General features: G+C 40.2%; 3 protein-coding genes across 4 annotated transcripts; 1 reads left to right on the top strand and 2 right to left on the bottom strand.

The window, feature by feature from the left end:
• The first annotated feature begins 200 nt into the window (after nucleotides 1–200).
• On the top strand, nucleotides 201–12,471 carry LOC115038296 (testis development-related protein). Its single transcript, XM_029497167.1, has 4 exons — nucleotides 201–579; nucleotides 5,745–5,798; nucleotides 10,168–10,283; nucleotides 10,487–12,471. Exons 1-4 carry the CDS (start codon nucleotides 493–495, stop codon nucleotides 10,923–10,925), a joined length of 696 nt encoding a protein of 231 aa, XP_029353027.1. The 5' UTR covers nucleotides 201–492; the 3' UTR covers nucleotides 10,926–12,471.
• A 1,112-nt stretch (nucleotides 12,472–13,583) lies between these two features.
• Nucleotides 13,584–23,462, bottom strand: fbxo25 (F-box protein 25). Of its 2 annotated transcripts, XM_029496408.1 has the most exons (11): nucleotides 23,402–23,462; nucleotides 22,418–22,581; nucleotides 18,274–18,377; nucleotides 17,389–17,438; nucleotides 17,082–17,174; nucleotides 16,884–16,977; nucleotides 16,261–16,445; nucleotides 15,809–15,991; nucleotides 15,247–15,390; nucleotides 14,490–14,516; nucleotides 13,584–13,832 (listed from the first exon to the last, which is right to left on the bottom strand). In XM_029496408.1, the coding sequence occupies exons 2-11, from the start codon at nucleotides 22,543–22,545 to the stop codon at nucleotides 13,743–13,745; spliced, it is 1,098 nt and encodes a 365-aa protein (XP_029352268.1). In that variant the 5' UTR covers nucleotides 22,546–22,581; nucleotides 23,402–23,462; the 3' UTR covers nucleotides 13,584–13,742. The 2 variants fall into 2 exon arrangements, with proteins under 2 accessions (XP_029352268.1, XP_029352267.1); XM_029496407.1 differs by lacking the exon at nucleotides 14,490–14,516.
• Nucleotides 23,463–24,664: 1,202 nt separating this feature from the next.
• On the bottom strand, nucleotides 24,665–27,734 carry fam110c (family with sequence similarity 110 member C). Its single transcript, XM_029496507.1, has one exon. It carries the CDS (start codon nucleotides 27,591–27,593, stop codon nucleotides 26,565–26,567), a length of 1,029 nt encoding a protein of 342 aa, XP_029352367.1. The 5' UTR covers nucleotides 27,594–27,734; the 3' UTR covers nucleotides 24,665–26,564.
• Nucleotides 27,735–27,806: the final 72 nt, after the last annotated feature.

Genomic DNA, 27,806 nt, shown 5'->3' with positions numbered 1-27,806 from the left:
GGATGTGAAAATCCAAATTTCATTACTTTGCTTTGAATGCTTGTATTTGCCACGGATGAGCCATGTGACCTCTGACCTTCCTCCCTCCATTGGGTGGGGGGGACAGCCTCTGGGGGATGTGGGAGGAGCCACGGTCCGAGGTCCAGGTGGTCGAGTCTGCGTAAAAAGACGCACCAAACACATGCCAAACACTTACGAAACGAGTAGTGAGCGTTCTTTAAAAAAAGAAAAAGAAAAAGCTTTATCCCCCCAGCTCCTGGCACCTCCATGAATGAATAAGCTGTGTTCAGAGACAGCCTCCTGGATCTCCTGCTGGAGAGAGAAAGACGCCAAAGAGCGGAACGCGCTTCGGCTGGTGCGTCGCTGTTACCTTTCCGCAGCAAACACGGACCAAACTGCTGGGACTCTTCCAATATTTATTAATTTATTATTTTGTACTTTTCATCCAAAAAAAGAGCAAAACGGCTTGTTTCAGCAGCAACAGGTGGAAATATGTTCAAGAAAAGCAAGAGTAAAGTGCTGGTGGATTATGCGTCAGAGGAAGACGACATGTCCTGGCACTATCATCACTCCTACAAGGTAATAAAGAGATAGATGGAAAGGAAACAGCTTTTCACTGCCAACAACTGTGTTTTACAGGTCCTACCTTAAACAACTAGGTTAAAGGAGTAGTTTTATAAGTATAAATCTTTAACTGAATCGGCTGTTCTGGTGATCTAGCCTATTTTTTCCACTTCTTTCAGTGTGTGGTGTTATTCCCACCCAGTAACAAGTGTCTGTGTCAAAATCAGGTTCTGGTGCCTCCTCCTTACATATAACCCTAACAGCAAAAGCATTTTCTTCCAATTTATTTACTTGTTTGGAGAATATAAGTACGTTTTTTTTAACAGAAGTAAAAAATATAATAACTGAATTAAGCATCTAAATTAGGCACAAAACCAGTCAGCCACAGGTTTAAAGAGATTCTTGTTTACATTTAAGGTACGAAGCTGAATAAAAAGTTTGTGAGCTTCAAATCCGTTTGCAAGAGTTGGCCAGTGGCATTGATAAGTATTGTTAATGCTTCGCTTTGCACAGTGTCACAGCAAACAGGGAGACATAAGCATTCAAACACACAGATACCATATACCAGGTGACAAGGAGCAGTTGTTTGTGGAGGGCGAAAGTTTCTCTGTATCAGCGCCCACAAGCAGCTGGGGTCTGTCAAGGTGTTAGCAGGGCACGGGGGAGAATCTATGATAAGAAACACACTCACACACATGCGAGGAGAGGCAAGCAGCAGCCATCGTTCATAGAAAATAACAATCTGGCATGTTTACTGCTTGAGCCGCTTGGAGTAAAACCCCTTTAACATGCATTTTCCTTTAACCTTCACAAAGTGGCCAATAAAATTTGAATGCTGAAGTCATCGGTGTCGACCTCAATAGAGATCTACAGAGTGGATGGTCAAAGTTTGTGGTATCAGCTGTTTGTGTGGTAAATTCTTTTTAAACTGTACAATGAATGAAGGTTTTAAGGGGACAGTTTTATTGAGTACGTGTAATAAACCATTGTGTGTGAGGTTTTAGAGGTTTTTTTTTTCCACAGTGTTTGAATCTGTAAAACAACAAATTTGCTCATAAGGGACAATGAAAGAAGAGAGACACAAGCAATAGTTTTGAAAAAAAAAAAAAAATCACATCATTTTAACGGGGTTTAAATATTTAAAAATGCCCACTAACATTTCAAAATTGTGATTTTGTGATACACAAATGTGAGGTTTTATTCATTGTATTTATACACTACTATAAATTGATCAGTGTTACAGTTGTCATGAGATGTATTAATGTCATCCACTAAAGTTGGCCATTGGGAATATCAACCAACAACATTTTTCATCTCTTGTTGTGATAATGTCAAAATCTGTAACCCTTGGCTGATTTTTATTAGCAATTCTTTACTTCCACCCTGGGAACCAACGTACATAGCCCAACCTCTGAAGATCTGCTTTCAGAGCAGTTTCTAACTCTGCCCCCACTGAGGACCAGGACTAGTTGGTTGATAAGAGCCGATTTGAGGACAGACTGGAGACGTCCACTGAGAAATCCTGGGAAAGTTGTCAGGAGGTCCACCCTGAGTTGCCACGGCAGTAAAGCACATTCAGGGGTCACGGGTGGGATCATAAAATGTTGTAAACAAAGTGAAGAGGCAGCTCTAACCCAGCAGTGATACAGGATGAAGCCAGGATAAAATGCTATCATAACACAGTCTGGGCATGCAGTGTTTTCCTTCCCCCTTAGTCAAACTGCAGTAGCTGCACCGGTAGCTGGTCAGACTCACCCAGCAAGTGAAGAAGGAAGAAGAAAGAATCACTGATCCATGCAGCATTACAATTATAATGGTTTAGCTTTGCTTTGAATCACCAGAGTTAATCAAATGTGGTGAGTAAATGTTTGATCAAGCTACCTAAAATGAAATATGGAAGGTCAGAGTTTAAAGGAAAGCAGCTAGTTGAAGCCTTTCATATTAATCAGGGAATAAAATTATGTCAAATCCTATTCTGTGGGTGGTCAGTCAATATGTGAAATTGAGGACCCAGTGATAATTTTTATTGGTTCTTTGAAAGCAAAAAAGCCACGAGGGAAACTTCAACCATTCAATCAGTCGTACAATTTTATGATTCAGTCTGTCAGTCAGGAACAAACATTCATGATAGTGTGACGGGCTGTGAACTTGCCAAAAATACAGAATAGAAGATCCAATTGGCTGTTTGTTCAAGACAAAAATAAAGTACAGAAAATGGATTTCTTTAACGATACTGTGGTTTATTGAGATCATGGTATTTTGGGTTCCCCTGTAATTCATAATCGCCTCATAATCTTTACACCATTTTTCTATCCTTATAAAAATATCTCAGCAGCTTTTCTGACAAAGAAAAGCAAAGTATCACTTACATACTTTTACTCACTTTACACACATTCACACCTGGACGCTTTCTAGAGTGACATCAATGGGATCTCTTTGTTACTGGAATAGTTTGGGATAAAAGGCCTAAATCAAGGGCACCTCAAGCCCTGCTCTTGAGCTCGCTCCACCCACATTCACCCCGGGCATCCAGGGATTGAACTTGGGATTTTCTGGTCACAGGCATGTTTTTTCTTATCTTAAATCCGCTACTCTGTCTGATTTCTTCTGCCAGTAGTATTTTTTGAAACACTTGATCAAAATGCCACGTGTACTTGTTGTTAGAACCGGATAAAATGGCCCTCTTCCCTTTGTGTTTTGTTCAGAGTTACCTCTTTGTAGAGGATGCTTTACCAATATGGTCATTCAAAACTGTAAATCAGAGACCGCCAGCCAGACTGAAAGAGAAAAGGAGGCAATGTCCACATTTTGAAATCAATACTTTTCCTCTCTCTCCAGTGTGCCAGGACCAGAGCAGAACTGAGAGCTGTAGCTTTGCTTTCTCACTGCTCACCCTCTATTGAAGTTCAGGAGGCTGTAATAGGCGGCTGTGAGCTCACAGGGGATGCCAATGTTTGCATATGGCTTAAAGTGGTAATACACCTGAATACAGCTCTTATTCCACTGTCGGGGCCTGCTCTGTGAAGTGGGATCATGAAAGTACAGATGAGGTCTGAGCATGTCAGACAGCCTCACATTTTAATCATTAGGAAAAGATAGAGTGGATCATCTGTTGAAGGGGATGGGGGGGGGAGTCAAACATTTCAAAACCACTCTCATATCTCCACATAAAATATGAAGCTCAAGCCATGACACAGTTAGCTTAGTTTGCCATGAAAGCTGGATGCAAGGTGTAAAAAATAATCTAGTTCTATCTAGAAGCTCCCGATTGTCTTTTATGCCTGCAAAACCACCACATATTGTTTTTGTGATGATAAATGAGATATAGCCTGTCAGTCAGTGAGCTTTAGGGGTGCCAGAGGGCAGATTTTCCTATTTTTGAACAGATCTTGTGCTCTCATTCTATTGTTCAAATTGTAATTACATGCAGTTAAGTCGGAAAAATTGGTCACATCTGTTTCCAACTGGTAACTGCAAGTTGGAAATATCAGATTTCTTACAGTGATAATGATTGATGAGGTCTAACGTGATGAAAAAAGCAACAAATACCCAAGAAAACTTATAAAACAGCATAATGAACCTGAGTATTAAGACTAATAGAAACGAATTCGCTAATTTAAAATGAGCTGTGTGCAGTTGGTTAGTGTCTTGTTTTACTCAACAAACTGCTAAAAAAACAGAAAGGACATTGAAGTGTGACATGGTGCGCGATGTGAACTCTCTCAGGCCAGAATAAAGGGAAGTTTTCTGTTCGTTTTTCGGCTTCACATTTAGCACACAAACACAAGAAAGTCGATCTTCTCATCCAACTGCCCGCTTCTTCAGATACACTGAGTGAAACGTTAGTGTGTGCCAGCGAGCGACTGCAGCCACAAACACTCTCTTAGTCACCGGGTTTGGAGAATGTGGTGTATTGTGTTGTTTGGTATGTGATCGCCGTGGTGCTTCCATATTGAGATTCACTGTGCATTTTACTGCCTCATAATCTGACTTATAAAGACAACTCGGTCCTAAAATCTGCACAAAGAAAGACAGACGGGTAAAAAAACAAAAAGGCCCCCCCATGAGAGGAGAATGCAGAGCCCCCCCCCCCCTGCAAACACTACTCTGTCCCTCTGACTGCCCCCTCTTTTTCCTTCACTGTTCCAAGTTGTTAATGCTTTTACGCTCTAACAGTAGTCAGCAATCAGTATGTGTGTGTGTGTGTCTTTGATCAGTTCAGGTGGCAGAGACCCAGAAGACTTTGCTCAGACACGTCCAACCACCATTTCTCCTCCTCTCTCTCTCTCTCTCGGTGTAAGATGTTAGAAGTTCTTAGAGCTTTGATCATTTTACAGGAATTCTGGCTCCACTTCAGTAATCTCAGGCTCAGCTGCATGTCTGATGACTTCTTGCTGCCCTCTTATGATTTAATGTCTTTAAGGCTTGTGGGGCAAGTCAGAAGTCTTCAAAGGCATACTGAGGAATCAGACGATGGCAAATACGAGTGAAAGGCATTAAAAGATTATAAAGAACATTCGTGATAAATGCGGGCATTCACATTTATTGTGTTTATGGCGCTATTATGGACATGTAAATCTGAAATACATTTAAGGACAGCCTATGGATGTACAGCCGTTATCTGGTGAGCTTCATTATAAGGTTGATTTTGGTTTTAAAAATATACAGATTCTTAATTCTCCACACAGAACTCATCTAACTAAATTTATATGGAGTGGTCATAACCTGTTCATTTCAAAGAAGAAATAATTGGAATTAATAGCATAAAGCAAACTTTTTGCAAAGCATCCATTAAAAATGGAAAAATGGCTGCTCACTGAAGCACAATGCAACCAAAATAGCTCTGCTTATGTATCCAAATAGTAATGTGAATGGAAATGGGTCATGGATTTGTTTTCTTTTTCTTTTGTTTAAATGTGCCCTCTGAGCTCTTTGGCTTCCTTTTGTCTCCCCCCAAGTCCCTCCATCCCTCCATCCCTTCATCTCGTTCTCCAAACAGTCAGTGTTTATGTTACAGGTCTAAAAAGGTTTCCCTCTCTTTTACAGGAAAGCCTGCACACGCCGCACACTCACACATCCCTGCTGTAAAGGGTTGACGGTGTGTGCGTGCGTGCTTGTGTTGGGAGGTTGCTATTTGTGTTAACTCACCACTGATGTGTGTGTGTATGTGTGTGTGTCAGGACAAAGATATAGAAGGGGAAGAAGAAGAGGATGCTGCCACTGGCATATCTAAGGTAAACAGCACAACTAAACACTGTTACTTGGCGTGAACACAAACACAAACACACTATCTGCTCCCAGACACTCAGGGTACACTGCTTTACGTCCGACAATGACTCCTTAAAGATATGCACCCGTCCAGCACACACTTATCCTCAGTCACATTCACTCACGCACACACACACACACACCCCCACAGGCACACATACGTACACAAAACAGTTATATCCTGTCAGATGATGACAAAGTGTTTCACTTGCAGCTGAGGTACAGATACACTGTCTGGTCAGGACAGCTGAGGCTGCAGCATTTATCTGTAAACATATCAGCCTTCAGCTACCAGCTTTTACTTTAAAACTGACCTTTTCACAGGGTTAGGTTAGGGTTTGTCATCATAGTCCATCTATGTGAGTACCCCGATCCTTATACAAAAACTCTGAACTGGGAGGTGAGGTCATTATGTGCGGACCTGCAGTAAACCTCTAGTTCCACTGTTGCAGTTATGATTATTATTATTATTATTTATATACCACTTTCCAAAACAGTGTTACAAAGTGCTTTACACGAGATAAAACAAGAATCCAGTGTTGAACATTGACTTAACATCAATCAATAAAAATAAAAGAAAGAAAAGAAGGGTTACAAAAAGTAAGTTTTAAGGTGATTTAAAAAAAAAAAAAAAAAAAAAAAAAAAGGATATTGAGCTTGTTAGCCTGAGTTCTTTGGGTAGGCTGTTCTACAGCACAGCATTGCACCAGTCTGCAAGGCTGGTGACGGAAGAGATGAATACATGGATGACTTTATCATCTTGTTTGGTTGGAAACTTTTTAACTTTAGAAATGTTCTGTAGTTCACGAAAGCAGGATTGATTTACCGTGCTTATCTGTAGGTCAAAGCAGAGGTCAGAGTCAAAGTTCACTCTTAGATTGTCAGCTTGAGACTTAATGTTAGTGGACAGGTTGCCAAGATTGATTTGGAGCTCAGTTGTAATTTCAGGGGGACCAAAGGGGGACTTCAGGTTTGGATTGATTGAGCAGGAGGAAGGTCTGTGACATTCAGTATTTAATGTCTAAAAGGCAGTCCTTAACAAAATGGAGGTTTTCTAGGCCATAGACTTGTGTGCCGTCCGCAACAATGAAAATGAATGAGCAAGATTTCAAGAATAATTCTGGTTTATGAAAGCACCTTAAGGAAGGACATCCCACAAAAATATTGCAAAGGATTTCCAAATAGCTGATGCTACGTGATGCAGAATTTGTCAAACCACCAACAGCTCATGGTTAAGTCAATTCTCACATTTGTGCTCAAGGTTGTAAATTGTGAAGGGAAAATCTTTCAATCTTGCTAGATCTGCTTTATCATCATCCCTGAAAATGTATTTGTAAATAAGGGTGTTATGATATGGGTGATTTTATCGCCATATCTGCAGCTGTGTCGAGCGTGTGAATAAGATTATGTGCTGTGTCTTTGTTCATGGGATATATATATATATATATATATAAAGTATCTCCGGTCTCTGTTCAAAGGTGCAGCCGTGTCTGAACATTTCTGAGCGTGTCAAGCTTAAGGCTAACACGCTCACAGGCTATTGTCTTTGAACTGTGGCTGCCTTCCCACTGCATGTATAGCTGCTATAGGTGACTTTGTCCACCGGGCACATTTCGTGACCTGGGCTGTTTGTGAGGACGAGGGTGGCCGGGCTGGAGAAGGGAAGGAAATGCAGCATTCTTTCGAGGAGCTGGGCCTTTTGGAGTGGAACAATCACTGTGGAAGAAAAACAAGGCTGAAAATAGCCACAGACTGCTCTAACACCGTGGAAGGCTACAACTCTTTCACTGTCGGTTGTTTTATGCTCATATTAGGACACGCAAGGCAGACATGGAGGGCTGGAGGTGGAAGTTACCTTCAGCTGCACAAGGCTGCTTCCATTTCTAGACAGGAAGGCTTTCATCAGGCACTGCTGCCACAGGCATTTTGCTAAATATCTTATTGCTGTGACAAGCAATTTCCTATTATTTTCTGTTATTTAATTAATGATTGACAAAATACACGATGGAAGTGGATACAGCCAAAGAACATAGTATGAAGTAAGAAGACACAGAGAAAGATAAAAATGAACAAATGGATGAATATGAAGCCAGAATATTGTGAGCCACCAATACTGAAGCAAAGAGTTCAAAAGCAAAAGCTGTTTCTAAAAAGCTGGAATAGTGATGTCTGATCATTTGTACAGTATTTCCAAAATCAAATGAGTCTTTAATCCCTCAGCTTCTACCTCAGAGGTATGGATGGAAGAATTTGGCCCAATAGGAGCTCTATTGTTCTGCCAAGTGTGGAGCTGTAGGTAAAGCTCCCCCTCACAATCGGCCTCAGTGCGCTGCTGGGTTTACTGGGTCTACTTTTGGGCTGCAGAGATTACTGGCCACTGAGCAGCTTTGGCTCTAAATGCCTGGAGGTTAATGCTGAAGTGAATGGTGAATAGGCAGGCCTCATGCATGCATGCACATACAAAGGTGGACTTTAGATACATTACACACACAGACACACAGATGCTTCCACCCACAGATAAACCTTTTTGGCATATCTGGTTTCTCAGAATACAGAGAATGCATATCTGATTCGCAGTATGCACTTGATGGCACACTGGAACCAAGAAGGCGAACAAGGAGAGAGATATAATGAGTTGAAACAGGACGCTGAAATATCTGAGATAAAATTTTGCCAATAATTTTGATGAAAATAACCCCCCCCCCCCCAAAGGAAAAAAAAAAATAAAAAATTGGCAGTGTGCTTGTCCGCAGGAATGTTCAATATGATGAGGTGAGGAGAGGAAGTTGTATTTTTTTGTTGTTGTTTTTTCATTTTTATCAGTGAAGTGCCTGTTATGAGATACAAAAGTGAGACATCTAATTAAAGCGAAATCGATCAAATATCACATAGTTTGGACATGAGAGGAGAGCAGGAGTGGAATCAGGAGTATTCTCATGTGTTTCAGATAAAATATGAAGGGTGTATGTTTTGTATACACAAACAGGACAAACAGTTCTGAGAAGGTCCATCTTATCTAAACTGTGACGTTTTGAAGCCTGATCTCAGGCCTGCTAACAGATCGTATTGTATGTGTTCCTGTTTGGCTTGAGAGTGCCTACTTTCATGTCCAGTGAGTTGTTTGCTTGTTGTAGAGGCTCTCACACACAGCACATTGTATCGAGCACCTCCTTGATAAGTAAAATACAGAAACAAAAGAAGGGGGTGCTTTCTTGAAATAACACTGAGAATGCTTTGATAATAGTAAAGGAAACGCAACCATGGATGTAAAGTAGGAGTCAATATTATGACCTTAACAGATGACATTGAGAATTCCTCCCCGGCACATAGAGAAACTGAGTCAAAAGTTTGTTCCATAATCACAGAGCAGGGTGGTATCTGTGCTCGGCGGAAAAGCTGCAAGGGCAGGGAGGAATTCTGCAGTGACAGGAGAGTCCGGGGGAGTTTCTGAGGGAGTGGAGGGTCCTCACTGGAATGTGCCAAATATTACTGCCAAGCCAATGCCGCTCGAACGCCGTCTTTTTCCCCCCGTCTCTATCTGTTCATCGGCTGATAACTGATGACTTTCAGGGTCTCGTCCAACAGTAATAAAAAAGCTTGTTCATCTGAAGTGCTATTTATGTTCAATATAAGCCTACAGCTAGCAGCGGTTTAGTGTATCACAGCACAGGGACTTAAATCAGGAGCAAGCAGCTAACCTGGCTTACATCAAAAAGGGACAGAATCAAAGAGACAGAATAACACCCAGCCAAGAAAAGGCAAAGGCTGGGATGCTGCAGCTGGGATGGCAGAATACAGAGAGTGTGGCAGAGTAAGTGGAATTGTTAGAAAGAGAATTAAACTGGGGGAGCAGATGACTGGAAATGTGGGAAGAAATGGCAAGATTGTTAGTAACTGAGTCTCAGGGAATGAACTGTTGTTCCAACCTGTTGTCCAAAGTCTGTCTGATTAGTCTGATTTAGAGTGATGTGATCAGTCACTAAATGTGAAAACTGTCACTTTACAGTTGATAATTTCTTTTTAATAGCCCTATTCAAAATCTGAAATAAATAAATAAATAAAATAATAATAATAATAATAAAATATATATACATATTAATTAATTAAATAAAATATGTGTATATGTGGACTGCTAAATTATTTAGCTTTGTAAGAGTGCATATTAATCTGAAATACTGCTTTTCTAAATTCTTGTGGAGGTGACTTTTTGAAATATTTCCTTTCCGTGAACTTAAATCCACCAGAGATAAGAAGCTAAGATGAACTAGATGAGGTTGTTTGTTTATGTTCTGCATTTCTAAATCTAATACTCTCTTGTCTGCTCCTCTCTGTCAGGAGGCCAAAGTGAAAAAGATCATGTCCAAGAGAGAGAGGCAGGCTAAGAAGATGTTCTCCTCTAAAGATGACGAGCACTTCCTGTTGACTGGAGTGAAGCTGGCTGACCGCAGAGGGTAAGGTTACATACATTCACTTTCTTTACCATTTATTTCTATATCTATATCTCTAGATTTATGTGGTCAGCACAATGGCAGGTTGAACGCAAACACAAAAGCAGTGGCACAAATAATTGCCACCTGCATTTTAAACAGACTTATATATTTGTATATCTCATGTATATCTCATATCTCACTTCAACCTTTGTGTTCCTTCAAAGGTCTCACAAGAAAATCAAAGATGACGAGAAGGAGAAAGAGAAGAAGGACAAACAAGAGAGGGGCCACTGTTTCTGGGAGAGCGTTACCATGACGATGAGGCAGATTTCACCAACCAAAAAACTGGAGAAGATAGAAGGCTGGGAGCCGCCACAGCTGAAGAACCTGGCTGAGACTGTGACTGATGAAGCCCCCGATGACAAGAGTCTGAAAGGGCTCCCTCTGATGTCCTTTTCGGAGTCTCTAGGTCTTCCACTGGAATTGGCCTCCTGGGGGGGTCAAGGTCTGGAAGAGGACTCTTCTCGCTATGCAAACCTGTCGGACTCCAAGGATTCAACGGGTCCTGTCAGGTGGACAGCCCGTGCCAAAGTCAAGCTGGCCGGCATCAGCAGGATGAGCAGAGGGATTGTGTCGGACGGTGCGTGGGAGGGGTTTAAATAGTAGCAATTTAACCTTTGATACCCCACCCTCCTTCCTCACCTGTGTACCAACAATAAAGAGGATGTCCTGAACCAAATATTTGATTGTCTCTGTAGTCTAGTTTTGGACAAAACCAGGGTTGTTGTCAGCTGGTGTTGAGATGTTACACTGTAGAAACGCCCTCAATATAACATATGAAGTTTGCCTGTACTATTTTAGCTTTGATGTGCATGAAGACAACAGTTTTATCAACGGGCTACATCAGATGAAAGTCTTAAACTACTGTACCGAACTGTGATATCCAACGTCCTGGTGTGTATAGATGAGAAAATGATTTTCATATAACAGAAAATATGCAAACCTCCTGAAGTCTATATAACAATCCAGTGATTTTCAGTTCACTTATCTACGCAGAGACCTACATGAAATACTTTTGGCCTGTCTGTGAATGTGCGGGAGAGAGTGACCAGACACTTTTTCAAGTGTATTTGTGGATGGACATGCACACAAGCGTCTTTTAGTATATCACAACACTGGAGACAAGGTTCGAAGTCTTGTCCTATCGAAATTTGGACACAGGAGGTGTACTAAGCACGACAAAAATCCCTTCAAGACATCTTTTGAAAGCCCTGTCCATCGTAGGGCCAACACAGACGAACAAACACTCACACCAAATTGTCCAAACGCACCTACGGACAATTTAGAGTCAGCAATCACTTAGACGGTGGAAGGAAGCAGGAGCACCCTGGACAAAACCCACACAATCACAGGGAGAACATACAAACTCCACACAGCAAGCCCCCAGGCCGGGAACCAAACCTGCCACCTTCTTATTGTGCGCTAACCACTCCACCACCGTGCTGCCTCTATCAAAATCAATTCAATCCATTTATAGTTATGTCAATACTGCATAGTATTTTAATCACCCAATTTCAAACTGTAATCATGCAGCCTGCATCTTGATGATGTGGATGCTCACAAGTCTTTTGCATTTGCTGTGTTTTTTTTTTTAAATAATGAATATTTATAAAGCTTGTATGATGAAAAGATAGGTCTCTATTTTTTTTTCCAAAGAAAAGCAGTTAGTCCAAGCACCTGTTAAGTGCCTTGTGTGAATAGACGGATGTCGTGTTTTTTGGAAATTTCGGAAGAACAGACTGGCTCTGGTGACTGCCCTGCTCATCACAGCATCCACATGGGGGCAGGTGGGCCAGCTTACACCTCTGCCGCACCATCTTTCATTCATTTTCCAATGATTCGGTAATATCTCTAGGTAGACTGAGACAATGAATAGTAACATTTAGTTAATTTCTACAATGATCTTTTTTTTTTTTTTTCTTTTGGTTGAATGAGAAATTCATGGAAATTCATTCTGTTGGTCTTTGCTTCTCTCTTATTTGCTTTCCTTTGTTTTAATCTGTTCACTTGATTTGTTTGATAGTGAAAACTGCTTCATTGCAACCAGAAGTGAACACAGATACAGGTCCATGTCCTGAGAATACCTGTATGCTGTATGTGTTTACTAAAAGATGAGGTCACATTTACTCAAAGCAGAATAAAACTCCAGTCTGATTCTCTGGCTCTACTTCTTTCAACACTTTGCATTTTGGCAGTTAACTAACAGGAGAGGGGAAAAAAACCCCCACATCATTAAGCATCCGCAGATACCCACCACAAAAAGACAAGACTGGTTTTCGGAAATATTTAATTATTATCAGCTAGTTCTTTGTCCCATAAAAGTCATGATGGTACCATCTAGAGTATTGGAACAGTTAAAGAGTATTACAAAAGTTGAAGGAAGGATACAAAACTTTTTTCCCCTAATAAATAATGCTTTACATTGTCTCTGTCACTTGACAGCTTTGTCAAAAGTAGATCTTAAAAACTTGTACTGCCAATGGAGTTTTACATTTTCTTTTCAGTGTACACAGCACAGATTCACAAGGACAACATACAGTATGTAAACAAAAACACACGTGCATTCAGATATAGCAGAGAAATACCATCCAAACAAAAAAAGAGCAACAAGAAGAATAGTTAAACCCCATAAATACGCAATCAGCATGAGTGTTGTTACTCTCCCACACTTATGTTTTACTTAAAAAAAAAAAAAAACCTTTACACATTATTGACTGTCACACACCTAACAAAGGCATGCTACAACTCTTTTATATATAAATCCTTTCAAAATACTTTTCCCATATTTTTTTTCCTTCCATTGCCACAAGTAGCTTTTTGTTTAGAATACAAACATCTATGCGGAAAGAGAAAAAACACATTTCTTTATATCTCATCTATCACTAAAATTCTTGACATTCACAAACACACATTTCATCTCTCCTATGTCTTGTGATAACATTTGTGCGCAAGGAAATGAAGACAAAAAAAAGGCAGGTTTTAAGGTTGAAGCCCTTTGTATTTGGGTGAAAAGTCTCCTCCGTTTTTGGGTTGGGAATGAAGGTAAATGGGGGCGGCATAGTGGTTAGCACTGTTGCCCCACAGTAAGAATGTCGCAGGTTTGGTTCCCAGGCCTGGGGCCTTCCTGTCTGGAGCTTGAATGTTCTCCCTGCGCTGGTGTGGGTTTCCTCTGGGTACTCCAGTTTCCGTCCAAAGACATGCATGTTTAGGTTGATTTGTGACTCTAAATTGTCCATAGGTCTGGGTGTGAGTGGTTGTCACGTTGTGATCGATTGGCGACCTGTCCAGGCTGCACCCTGCCCTTGTTCAATGTGAGCTGGGATTGGCTCCAGCACCCCTCACGACCCGGAAATGGATAAGCAGTAGAAATGAATGAATGAAGGTAAACGGCTGCTTCACTTGAAGAACCACACGGAGGATTTAAAACTTGAAGAGGTCGATAAAGTGCTGTGGGGAGATGGGCATGAGGCAACTGTCAGGATCGTTGGCTGTGCAAGGATGGCCACAGTCCTGGAAAACAGTCGACAATCAGATTATTCCCAAGGAAGTGGAGAAACCGTATGACGCAGGAGTCAAGTGCATCAGGTGTTAGTAAAGTCAACAAGGTGACGCAACGGCGAATGGAGAGTCATTCAACCTCAGTTACATACAATTGCTAACTACCTTTGATTAGACAGCACAACAACACTCTTAATAGTTCTTACAGTATGTGCAGACGACTGAGCAAGCATTTAGTTGTAATGGTGCAACCCAAATTGGTTAATCAATCTCTTGAAACTAGCCTGAAGTTTCTAACTTAAATTAACTTGACAGATTTCTAAATAGTTGGAAGAAAATCCTGGACATTAACATACACATTTGTGTTAAACTAAATGAAAAATGACATTTTTCTTTTAGCAACATTAAATAAATATTCTGTGGAGTTCATGATCAAACGATTTGTTAAAGAATGTAATCAATGTGATGAACAGATGAACAGAAATATGCTGTTCACGAAGCACATTGTGAGTTAAATACTATTAAATAAAGTGAAATACAGACCAACAGATTACAAAACCCCAAACACGAAAATAGATAAATTATAAATCAGATTAATGAGGGGGAAAAAAAAGACTAGCTCTGAACCGAAGGGAAAAAAAAAAAAGAGAGCGATGGGTCCAGAAGTACCTTGAATAACAAAGCCAGGTGGCGATCCTTAGGGAATCAGGGGAAAAGGGAACCAGTTGGAGAGGCAGGGAGGAGTGGAGAAAAGCAAGGATAGGGATGCAGAAAGGGAAGAGGTTAAACAGTACAGCGACAGAGCCAACAAGCACAACAAGACAGCAGGTTGTAAATAATCTAACGGGGTGGAACAAATTGGGATTGGATACTGTAGGAACACTGACATTTAATCCAAGTACAGTTAGTTCTGTTACATAGAAAGATTTCCTTGGGCTTACCAAATCTTTGTGTCACACGTGCTTAGAGATAAACTCTCATTTGTCATATGACAAACAAATGATTAGGTGAAGCCTGTCGCTTGTTTGATCTCTCACTTTGTAACGACACAGAAATTCAATTTACTGATGGAGCACAATGCTTCGCATTATCAACAGTTGTTTGTTCAACGTTGACTAATTGCAACGTTGTTGAAAACCATGGTTTTAATCTTTCTTGGAAATATTCAATCTATGGATGTGATTTAAATGATAATGTCTCCACTCACTGCCTGCCAAAGTTATCAGTGTGAGAAAGGCTCAGTGAATTTGAGATTTTTTTTTTTTAGGTGTTTTGTCTCTTGAGCCAGTTCGAAAGATATCAGGTCTGTAAGGAACACCTCTTTGAACAGTGCAGGTTTAAGTTACACACATGCTCGATCTGTTTTCTATGGGTTTAGTATCCATCTGACAACTGTGGTGTAGGTCTGTTTAATCTCCTTGTTTACCTTCCAGAAGAGGATGCTACAATGTTTGCAGAAGTGCAAGGTGTCTCCGTACTGCTCGTTCATGGGGTAATGTTTTTGCAGGGTGAAGTACATCAGTTTCCAGTCGACGCTGTCATTCTTCGGCAGGACCAGATTCCTACAGAACTTCATTTGTGTGGTGCACCCGCACAAACAAGAACACACACACCAACACACACGCACTTAATTTGAAACCGTTTCACAACCATTTAAAAACACAGGGGACATGAATGTAATTATAACTGGAACATAGGGTAATTAACTATAACTGAGGGCAATTTCTCATTAAGACCAACGCTGAGCGAGTCCTCTATTCTATTCGTGTGATGTGTGTGCGCGTAGGGCTGAAAGAAACCCAATGATCCTGTGAAATGTGACCAAACTGTGACAATTCTTCCCTCTAGTGGATGACAAGGGAAATGCCCTTAACAGCTTTTAAGACAGTCACTTCTTTGAACACTTTGAAAGTAGCTATGATGATACATTTTAAATACACAGAGTGTCACGGCTCAACCTATTTCGATTTATGGTTTTGTTTTCTCACCTGTTTGTCTGAGAAGTGAAAGTGGCACAGTCTCTTCCATAGTGTCCGGTTCTCACTGAGAATGTGCAACGTAGGTGTGGCCTGTCCCACGTTAATGATGTCATAAGCATCAGACAATTTGGAAAGGATCTTACTCTGCATGTACACTGGCAAGTCGTTGAATGACATGCCATCACGCATTTGCTGTGGAAATGTGCACAATATATACAGTTATAGTTGGAAAGTATAGGATGGATTAAAACCCCCCAAAAATATCATCATCATCATCATCATATCATGTTAATAGTTTTCTACTCAGGTTTATGGGTTCAATGACTTCAGTTTATCGGTGGATGTAGCATAGCAAGTAAGCAACGGCACTGTGCCTGGTTGGAAAAGTCAATACAATAAATACAGTGTTTATGGATGGGGTCATGCTCATGCACGCACATACTACAAACCACTATCTCTACCTTGGGAATTTGCAGGTTGTTGAGCTGCTGCTGCCAATTAAGAATGTTCTCCAGTCGGCACAGCCAGATATTGACGTTGCCCACAAGGACACATCTGCCAACGTGAATAGTGAGACTATGCAGAGTTGAGCTCAGGTCCTGTAGCAGGTCCTTCACAAGACGAGGGTTGTAGTGGTCCTCGAGGACTATAGCACAAATTTTAAAAACAAGGTGGAATATTTTTAGGAAAATTGATCAGAAGAGAACCACTATTGGTCTATTTGATGAACAGTCTCCCCCAGTGAAACACTGCAGAACGATACAGGCATTTTACCAAATCAAAAGGAAAATCAATTTCTTCATAAACGTGAGGCGAAACTGAAACTTGATCTAGGTCTGTTTTGTTGCCTCTGAGAAATGCAATCCCATAATTATGGAGCACACTGGTTCTATTGGTTTTGTGGTCTGGCACTCATGAAAAGACTGATGTCACAGAATAACATGAGAAACATCGTCTTCTGTGGCTTAGACCCTTGCCTTTTGTAAAAGCAATGCTGTGTCTTTAAAATAAAAAAAAGTTAATGCTAGCCACTAACATGGTAGGGGATGTATAAGTAATTAGTCTTTGGCTTAGGTCCTCCTACCCTTTCGCACAATCTTTTCCAGTATATTGAAATAATTTTTCTGGGCAGCTCCACTCAAAGACGTCAGCTGAGACCTGGCTATCAGCTGGAAAAGCTGTGGGAGAGAGACAGAAAATAAGAATAAAAAAGTGGCTTGTGCAAGTCATACAATGGTATCAAAAGGACCCTAAATCATGTTGTGAGATCACCATCTCTCACTTTTGCAACATAGTTGAATCGTCTCAAGTCCTGAATGGCACTGGAAAAGTCGAGACGGTTGAGTGCTTCGCCAAGCGTGCAGTAGCCATGCCGCTGTTTGTATACATACACACACACACACACACACACACACACACACACACACACACACACACACACACACACACACACACACACACACACACACACACACACACACACACACACACACACACACACACACACACAGTGTAGTTCAATAAAAATATGTCTAGCGGTTACAAACATCATAAATCCTTAATGTGAAAATTTTGGCTCCAGTACTCACTTCTTTTGTGCTTCCTTTCTGCACATAGATCCATTTATCCCTGTAGACAACTAAATAAAACAACAAACAAGGAAAAAAAACAGTGTTTGTGTGTGGTCTACAAAATATGACAAGCATCTGTGCAGTCGCACAAACCAATCCAATACCCTTCCAACTTGTTCACAAGTAATATGGCTCATTATGCAGCAGAATGTAACAGAATATTAATGCTGTAATAGGTCACAGCAACTGTGAAATAACTTCATACAGAGTAGGGTAGTTTAAACTGTATGAAAAAAGGATCATATCTTAAGTACCATGATGTAATTCTTGAATGAAAAATAACGACGGCTATTAAATAAATGTGGTGACATATAAGTAGAAAGCAGCTTAGCACATATACTTTGGTCTTTCACGACTGTTTTGCTGGATGTCACTAACTTTCACGTATGAAAAAGTAGAAAAAAGGAGCCAGGTTCCATTTATGGACAAAACTTCATGGCTGAGGAAGATTTCGGTTTTGAGCAATGTTTCCCACAGGCTCTGTCTGTGGATGGATGAATGACTCACTCATGACACGAATGTTTAAGTAGTGTCAAAACACTCAAAATATATCACTGTTTAACACTACAGCTGCAATGCATTGTCAATAAATGTAAAGTTTAAGATTAGCCTGCACATGCAATGCTGTAAATTTCGGCATGGTAAAATTACAGAGTGAAAAGGTTAATAAATGACCATAACTGCCACGCGGACAAAGCTACACTCATCCCTTCACTGTAATTATGGCCTTCACTTAGCTCAGTTTTTATTTTTGATTTTTTTGCACAAAGAACCTTTTATATATTATCAAAAAAAAATCTCTTCATGCAGTGAAAACTGTGATTATGTGTTGCTGAAACTCACACTGAGATTTGGTGTTATTGTTGTAAAAGTCCTTTTTCCTCTTTGTTATGGCGAGTTCACACACATCTTCAACAAACAGGTTTTCTTTGTTGTCACTGCAGAGCCTGATTAGACAGAGAAAGCATGGGAGGAATTTGTTAATAATACCACAATGAGTAAGAGCAATGGACAAAAAAACAAAATAATTACAAACCACAGTAAAAATGCTGCTCTGCTCAACTGTTATGTGATCCTAGTGGGACTCAGTGATTTTTTACTGATGTCCTAGCCTCTGAGAAGAACCTACATATTTTCCGATGAGGAAATCTGGCTGTTGCCTTTTGAACAAACTCTGATCAGACAGATGTAAACAGAGGCTGAAGAGCCAAGATGTTAAATTCTAATGACTCTCAATGACTGTCGTGAAGGAGGAGACAGATGGCAGACATAATGTTTATCCTGAGTCTGAGAGACAGAATAATTGAAGTGACCATGTCTGTGATTTTTCTGATAAGATGTCTTAGTATTTTGGCAGCTAAACTCAACTAGATTTACGACGAGGTTTGAAAAGGCTCAACTCCAACAGAAACCCAAATAAAACATATGCGCACATTAAAATACTGTATATAGATTATCGACATGTGTATGTTTGTAAAAATCATCAGGATATATGAGCAATGCTTGTTTGTACCATTGTTACTGTGATGAACATAACTGAAATATCTCTAAAACATTCTGATAAACTCAAATAACCCCACCCTTACAAACATAATTACATTTAGTACATTTAGAGACTGTGACTTGTTCTTCTATAAACCCATTTTCCCGACACCTTGAACTGAATGATCAAAGAGCTGGACTGGATTGATAATTGACTCCCCAAGCATTAATAATCCACTGGCCTAAACTGAGCACCTGACTGGCATCTTTACCAACTGGGGCAGCATGATGTATTGGTCAGTTGATCATGCTGAACAATAGCTTAAAAATGTATTACTTGTTATTGGGACCGTTATTAAAAAATCCCCACTGCATATGTGATATGTGATTGTCAATATATTTGTTGAATATACTTGACTTTAGGCATGATTTTGGTTTTGTCAATTTAAGGGTATAAACTCAAACCAAACTCTCACAAGACTGTTTTCTTGACCCTATTTAAAAAAATAAAAAAATAAAATAATCAACAGATTAATGATAACATGATAACAGATCTTTGGTTCAGTAAAGGCATCACTAATGCAGCAAAAACATCATACTTCAAGAGTTTCCCACCAAAAAACACTGCAACTTCTGTTCAGCCAAGGAAAAGACATTTGTGTGGTGAAGTGTTGGTCATTTTTACATTGCAATTATCTGTCAGTTGCTCCCACATAAAATTGCTCTCTTTTCATTTATCAGACTGGCTTTTAAGATTTTTCTGCATCAGATAAAATCGTTGCGACAAATGCCACGTTGTCATTTTACACCATGCCAGGCCCGCAGAGGACATGCAACAGAATATTTGCTCCAATGAAAACACAAGGGTTTAGGATTTTGCTTGAGCTTTCAGGAGCTAGAGGAAATTTTCATTTCACCAGAATGATCAGCCGCAATGTGGGTGACTTCATCACAGATGTTTCTGGTCTAAAACTGTTATTTTTCAGCATCATAAGAGAAGATGTGGCATTGACTGTAAAGTCAGCTAATCGGGGTGAATGAGCTCTCTAAAGTAATCCCTCGTCTCTATCCATTTATCCAACTGCACGGGCATACACACATGCAAGCCCAGCAATCTGTCACACTGAGTTAAAAGCGAGGAATGCGATCACCTGGCTTTTTTTTTTTTTTTTTTTACACAGGTTGCACGCAAAGCACCGAACTCTACAGAACCAATAAAAGACAATAAACTGTATCCTGAAATATATGAGGTAAAAGGAAGGAAGCAAACAAAGCATGAAAGAGGAAGATAAATTATTGGGATGTATCTTATTCATTGTAATTGTGGACAGATGTTTTGTAGCAGCATTTATTGTGTGTCTTTTGCAAGATGGCAACAGCAAACTGAGGTTTAAATCACCAGATGACACTTGAGGACCTGTATTGCACTATCCAACATCTGTCACAATGTTTGCAGAAAATAAGTGGTTTGTTGATTCACAGAAACATGATCATCTAAGCTACTTCTGTAACACTGCGTACCATGCCAGTGGCTATCATAATGCTCCCCTTTCTTTCTGACCTACATGTGTTGGTCTCGCAAATGTACCTCTGCTGCATGAAGTCACTGGCCTTTCTAACTGAGGTTTATGGTTGGAGAGCAGCCAATCTGCAGAAATGATGTCACCAGTGATTCTGTGTTGCCTTGCCCTTAGCTCTTCTGTAAAAAGACTGCTGTCAAGCATCTGTCACACTGTGAGGTACTGTTGGTTGATCAATGGAAAATGTGGCGCTGTGGTCTGACGGCGACATCACTAACTGGTCCAGCCCACCCTCAACCCTGCCAATGCCAGAATTTTATCTTGCCATCAATATTTCACAGATAGATTGGAAACGAGACGTAACTATCATGCATGTTGACCCCTTCTCAAGCAGCAAACGGTGCTAGTTATGTTAAAAACAAAACAACAGACAGATTAAAGCCATTCATGCATTTTTACTGCAATGACTCAAATTAAATATCTATTAACTGTCAAATGACCCTGCTAAACCATGTACTGTATCAACAAACAGTCACTTTTAAGAGTAACATAGCACACATACTATAGGAAGCAGGAGCAGACTGCCCTTGTGTGACCAGTTGGCATGCATCAAAACAGTTCTTGTTTCCTGCAGATAACATGGCCAGGCCTCTTACTGGGAAATGACCCAGACTACACAGGGCACATGCAGTCCAAACCACTCACTCTCACTAAACTCTCACGCTTATCCTTAAGGGTCATACCCTAGACAGGTCACCAGTCCATCGCGGGGGCCAACACACGGGGACAGACAGAGACCAACAACCCAGCATAACCATTATGCTGCCGCCCTGCTCCAATGCAGACTACAAATACCTGAACATGTGTTTATTTCAACTGCTCACACACAACTTGTCATTCAAGTCCGCAACACCTTTGTGTTGAATCTTGGGAAATGACGATACATCCGCAAGTTGGTCTCTATAAAATTACCCTCTTGAGTCTCTCTAACTAGCCCTATATTCAACACTGTCTGTTGCCATGATGCCCCACTGGCAGAGACAGACTGTAAATGCGGGATGTAAATCGCCTCATCAAAGACTCTCTTGCTATGACCCCGATATGCGTTGGTTTAATGATGTCCCTCTGAGCCAAACTGTTCGAGGAACTTACCCTCAGCCAGTTCCTTTTTTCACCCTGGTCCATTAATTATTTGTACCACTGGCCACTCATATGATTCACACTTGTTCAACTTCAGCTAAACATGTCTTCCAGTTGTCTTCAGCAGCCAGCAGCAGTCAGTAGGCAACACAGATAATCAGTCAGCACAATCATGGTCTCCTAGTGGCCTTGGTGTTCAACACACTGACTGTGTAATCACTTCATGTTGTATGTCATACACCAAATCTATATTTAATTTCCTGTTAGACTTCCTCTATTCTCAGTTCAGTAACTAACAAAACACTTTATTAATATTATGTGAAAGTGGACAGCATTTGATAACATTTAGAGCGAGCTGTCGTAGCCTATCAGCTGTATTCAGTCCTCTTCTGAATAAAAAGATCTAATGAGATCTAGTCTTGGCTAAAACAAACAAAAAAACTAGGTAATTGATCTGGAATCACAATATCAGACAAATATTTAACTAGTTCATGTTCAATGCAATTAACTGTTTTCTACTAATAATTGCAACAGACAAAACTTTGAGAATGTGAAATGAAAATTTTACCAACTCATTCTTAATTAAAGTTCACTTTAAATCATTAATTTTAATCGCAGAAAATATTAGACATTATGATTCTGTCATCAAGATATTATGTAATTTAAAGAAATGAATGTAAGCACCTAAGAGAACAGACTGTGGAGGCTGTTCATATTTAAATGCATTTTTGGTAAAAAACATGAAAAACATTTAAATGTAGTTTGTTAACCGTCAAACTGTCTGGATTTGACTCAGACTGCTGAAATAGCAAAGGCATATTTCGGTGAATAAGGTATGATCTTACTCCTTAATGTCTATTTCTCTGTTGTTGTCCTCCAGGTCGTGTCCATACAGGACAATCCTCTTCCAGCCATGCTCAGTCTTCTTCCAGCTCCATCCTGGAGACCTCCAGTCTTGGCCCAAGAAAGGCATTTCAGCAGGGCAGCAGTGAGCAGAGAGGGTTGCTGCCTGGAGGGTTAACATGGTGAGGAAAAAAAAACAAAACAAAAACAAGAACATAATGCTTTTAATGTTATGGGCAGATGAATCAAGAAGATGGAAATAAGCGAACTCCTGTGAAATCCAAAAGTGAGAGTATAAAGTGAACTGAATTTAAGTCATACATAAAACGTGATTGCTCGTTTTAGGTTGGTAAAAATTACACAGCAAATTTCACTCAAGCAGATGTGAAACTTGACCATTAGAGCTGCTGACAGGTCTGATCAGCTCAAATTAAAGACTAAAGACAGAAGACTTTTTTTCAGTTTTTCAGTTTCTTGGATTGCACCAGCTGAAATGACCTTCTGATAACATAAAAACTCTGATTTTCAAAGCAAAACATTTCAGTGAAAGGGCATGAAAATTCAACATAAAGTGCCAGGAATGAGAAAACCCCACCGTGGCCTTCTTTGCTTGGCTCTCTGTGCGATCTCACATTTATTTTTATCGTCTGACAACAACAGGGCCGGTAGATTTTTACGCACAGCGCATTTAGACAGTCTGACCTATTGCCGGTTAAACACTGAGATGCAAAAATGCGCAGAAACGTGCACGGCTGAGACACCTGACAGCGACTGTGACGCATTTACCCTCCACATTTCCCCACCGTGAGCAATGCAAGTCCTTCTCCATATTTACAGGCAATTAAATAAATACAAGAAATCAAGACAAGACAAAGTTGTCAGTCGCCTCGGCGCGTAAAACCGTGACAGAAAGACAATGAGGATTTTCAACCTGGCAGGGACAGGTGTGGAAATGAAATATTTCAGTGGAACATGTGTGCACAAACCTTGACAGGCTGCCGTCTCCTTTGTTGGATGGTCTGTCTCTACTTCTGCCTCTTCTTTTCCCCCTGCTGGAAATATTGACGGAAGTAAACACGGTGCGGAGCCTGGCTGTTAGGCCCGCCCCCGCTGCGCTCTGATTGGATGGACGGTCTGTATTTATCCTGTTGCTACCCGGTGTCCGGTCGCTCATTGGCTTACGGCTGCCGTCCATCACTTTCTTTTTTCTACCTTCTGTTTTGTTGGGGCTTTGTCTTACACGTGACCAAGCACTACGCACATGTACTTGTGTTTTGATTTAGGGTTGGGGGATGGGAGCTGGACCACTGGACAGTATGGGAACATGTACTCAAATCATTATATCATTAAGACCTTTGAGTTAATATCTAAGTAACTGTTTACTTTTGAGAACCTGTAGCTCCTGAGTGCACTGGTATCTTTCTAAAGCACATCTTATCTTATCTTATCTTTCAGATAAATTACATTTATTCAATTCAAATAAGCTTCAGCACATCACATCACAAATTTGAATTCAGTGGCTCCCAATCAATGTTGTGACTCCTTACAAAAAAGTGTTTTGTTTGGACGGCCTCGAAGAGCATCTCTCTAAGAAGCAAATCTACCCACACAAGAGTGAGTGAGAATAATTAAAGATTTCTTATTAAAAGAAAAAAGGAATATGTTTATTTTCTTTCCATCTACTCACATCAATCATCTCACGGTTGCTATTTTCTATTGATTGCTAAGGCGGGCCTGAACTACCCAACAGTAACAACCACAACTTGAACAATTTCAACAGTAAAATGCAACCAAGTCCTGCAATTGACAAGTCTCCAAATTTCCATCATAATTTTGGTGATTGTCTTTGTGTTGTGCTCTACTGTGCACACAATACAACTGTAAAGTTTATTGTGAAGATTTCGCCCAATTTTTTGAATCCATTTTATTCATGCATGTTCACTTGTGACATGGGGAACAAGGCCTGATGTCACTGTTGTTGATTGTAGGCCATAATTCTAAAAGTGTTGTTTTGCCCTTCACAGATAAACTAAAAGCAGAACTTCATATGAAGCATATATTTAGACTGATTTAGGTGTCATCATTTTTCATCAGGAAATCATTATTTCTTTGCAGGAAAAGGCTTAGTATGACTGACTGACAAGGCAACATTGTGAGTTCAAAGCAGTTATCAGGTTGTCCTATTGTTTGATACTGCCCTCTATAGGCTCCATAGAGTACATTCAAAAAAGTTCTACATACAACTGAACTGTCTATTAATGCTTTAAGTACTTTTATTGAATCTACTTGTATGCTATATGTATATATTCATTTTAATGTTCAACAGCTGTTAGTAAAAAAAGAAAGCCAATTAGAAACAGTATTTATGTAGCAGACGTTTTACATACTTTATGGTACTTAAGTATAAAACTGTGTCATACAGGCATCTCTATAAATTCTCTTTTAAGTGATGGATTGACTTTTGTTTGGCATCATAGCTATTACCGTCATTTTAAGCAAATGTTAAGTGGTCTGGGAGTAATACTTCTCACAAAAAAAAAAACAAAAACAAAAACAATGAACAATGTTAGAAGCACACAAAAATGCAATGAAATATATTTTCAGTCCCTCATCACATTATCTACTCTTCTACACTATCTACACAATGCAAACGTTGAGTGTAATTTTTATGTAACTGTCACCCAAAAGCGCATTACATTCTGGCAACAGAGAAGTGGAGAGGACAAGACATGACTTGCCACTTCATGGAGTATAGTTAAATGTGTGTGAACAACAGAAGTTCAGCTGAGTACACACAATCTCATACATACATGAATATAGTTACGGAAACAGTGTAAGGTTATTCTCTTTGAAAAATGAAATAGCAACAGTATCTTGCTTTTTTCCCCAACTGATAACATCTGAGCTTTGGTCAGCAAAAGCAAATTGAGTGGAAGACAGTAAAAGACATATGGAGAGAAGATGGTGGGAAGTAGTAATACAGTTAAAATTGGTCACTGGATATAAGCCCAGTAAGTTATTAGATGAATTCCTTTCACACAGGAATCTGGGCGTGACTTCTGGGGAAGGAACAACATCATTTTAGCTGTTAGGCTTCCTGTACAGTACAGTTTTCGGTTTAAACAATAAATGAGAACCACCTCACCATCTTATAGCATTTTTCACCTGAAATTGTGGTTTTTGGGTGTGTGTGTGTGTGTCTGAGTGAGGGTAAATGTATGGGTACACTATAAACCTGCAGAGAAACACCTGAGAAATACAAGAATACACTCATTGTATTGTAAACTTAACGCCAGGTTACATAAATTGTGATTTAAGGTCACTACCAATCCCTTCTGTTTTTAAATGGATAGTAAAAAAATTAGCAATTCTTTATAGACCAGCTATAATTCATCGATATGAAAGTTGTTCAGTTATAAGAATGTTAAAAATCTCATTCAGTGATTGAAGGGCATGTTAATTCCTGGTGGAGAGACTGAATAAAAATCCACTTATACACATTTAATGGATTAACATTATTGCTATCAGAATAATTAGCAAATAGAAAAAGAGAAATGTCAGCGAATTTAAATTTACTAACCTGTAAACTCCAATTTTGCTCTTATTAGCAGCTTATATGTGTAGCTGATGAATAAAGGATTTTGCAGTGTTATCAAATGGCTTAGGTAAAATGATAAAGAACTCAAATTCCAAAATTTGACAGTATTATTAATTGATGTGGGTTTGTGTTTTATTATGTTTGACTGCACGTGTTCAGGCAGTCTTGTTGTCTGGTAAAATTCAGTAAAATGAGCAGGTTTGGTTTTTTGCATTGGATTTCTTGGGAAAGTAACTTTCTTGTATGCTCTGTGTTTTCCTCAGGCTGTTTTGTTGCACTTTATCTCTGCACCCACAAATACATGTGTCCCCCAGGCGCACACACACACACGCACACAGACACTTCAGCTGATAGTCCAGCTGTTTTGGCAAATACCATTGTTTTCCACAAGTAAAAGCCAGGAAGTATTTTTGGAAGGTGGTTTTGTGCGAGATCTGAGTGAATTCTTGGGCATTTAGAATATCATCTTTGTCAGATATGGTGTGTGCTGAAATGTGATAAATGAATAAAATGTGTCCGCATAGTCTTTCATAAGAAAAAAAGAGATGCTCTCAGTCGAGGTCTCGTAACTTTTTCCCAGAGTCTTTGGCGTTTTTGCAGCTGTACAGCCATTTGATAATCCTTGCATTGCGCTCAATAACTGAAGTCTTCTGACGTATCTTTTCATGTAACTTATCCTCCATTAAGCCATCGCTGTTATCACTGTTCCTGGAGAAGCCGTCATCTGACGTGGAGACGCTGATACTGCGGATGTTTATAGCAATTTCATCTGAGCGGGCCGAGAAGTTCTCCTTCCCCAAAGACTCGATGACCTCACCATCGAGCCCACAATACTTGAAAAAAGCGTCAAAGTCTGCAAAGTTTTTGGAGTACCTGGAGCTGATGTCAGAGTGAGAACGACTAACTCTTTTGCCAAACCTCCTTTGAAATTCAGGAACAGGAACGTTGAGGAGATCAGTTGTCACCATTTTCCCAGAATCCCCACTTTCAGTCCTGTGTTCAGCAATACCATTCCTCCTCTTCTCTGAATGAGCAGCATGTGGACTACATACCTTTGCTGTTCCCTCAGGTCTGGTGATTTTTTTCTTCATGCCGTCAGGCTCAAATTCCTCGCCAGCTGTCTCAAGTAACAGGGCATTTTTCTTTACAGAGTTAAGCAGGACCTTCCGAGTTATATGGTGTTTCCGGTCATTTGCTGCACCTCTCAGTAGCTCACATTTCTGTCTGTAAAGTAAGAGAGAGTCTGGTCGTTTTTTGAAGCTGGACTGGCGTACCTGTCGTGGTGAGCATACTGGTGAACCGACCGTGGCCTCTGTCGAGTTACTCCCCACAGGAGAATTCCCACCATGGTTTGAGCTCCAGTTTGAAGACCCGGTACTACTCACAGAAGCTGATCCGAGACTGATAATCGGTTCCTGGGTCGTGCTGACCACCTGCTGGCTTTTGACATATTTTGGCTTGCTTGCAGCAAGTCTCTGCACAGCACTCATGCGTCCTTTTGTCTCACTTTCCAGTTCCATTTGCTTTCGAAGGTATTCAGGACCCTTCTCCAGGATTTTGGTGGGGTCACTGGGTTCCATTATTTCCTGATCGAGATTCAAATCGGTTAAGATCAAAAAGTGAGTAGTCCTTCGGTGTGTAGCCTCTCAAGTCAAAGAGGTAGAAGATTCCATACAAGTCCGTTCTTTGCCTGAGCACGTATCACAACAGATTTCACCTTGTCTGTTCAAACAGACATCACATTACTCCACCCATCTTTTGCAAGGCCAGGACTAGCCAAACACAGGCCTGTT

The sequence above is a fragment of the Echeneis naucrates genome, chromosome 24 (genome assembly GCF_900963305.1).
Source record: "Echeneis naucrates chromosome 24, fEcheNa1.1, whole genome shotgun sequence".
NCBI classification, from domain to species: Eukaryota; Metazoa; Chordata; class Actinopteri; order Carangiformes; family Echeneidae; genus Echeneis; species Echeneis naucrates.
The sequence above is the reverse complement of the archived record's forward strand: the minus strand, read 5'-3'. Positions and strand labels throughout refer to the sequence as shown.

What these genes read in the sequence shown, in the direction of transcription:
- LOC115038296 (XM_029497167.1), top strand. Translation starts at nt 493, where the DNA reads ATGTTCAAGAAAAGCAAGAGTAAAGTGCTGGTGGATTATGCGTCAGAG. An exon ending in CTGCCACTGGCATATCTAAG is followed by an intron (nt 5,799 to 10,167) that starts GTAAACAGCACA and finishes CCTCTCTGTCAG; the next exon opens with GAGGCCAAAGTGAAAAAGAT. An exon ending in AAGCTGGCTGACCGCAGAGG is followed by an intron (nt 10,284 to 10,486) that starts GTAAGGTTACAT and finishes GTTCCTTCAAAG; the next exon opens with GTCTCACAAGAAAATCAAAG.
- fbxo25 (XM_029496408.1), bottom strand. Translation starts at nt 22,545, where the DNA reads ATGCCTTTCTTGGGCCAAGACTGGAGGTCTCCAGGATGGAGCTGGAAG. An exon ending in CAATAACACCAAATCTCAGT is followed by an intron (nt 17,439 to 18,273) that starts GTGAGTTTCAGC and finishes TGTTTTATTTAG; the next exon opens with TTGTCTACAGGGATAAATGG. An exon ending in GTAGCATCCTCTTCTGGAAG is followed by an intron (nt 14,517 to 15,246) that starts GTAAACAAGGAG and finishes TGATTCCCTAAG; the next exon opens with GATCGCCACCTGGCTTTGTT.
- fam110c (XM_029496507.1), bottom strand. Translation starts at nt 27,593, where the DNA reads ATGGAACCCAGTGACCCCACCAAAATCCTGGAGAAGGGTCCTGAATAC.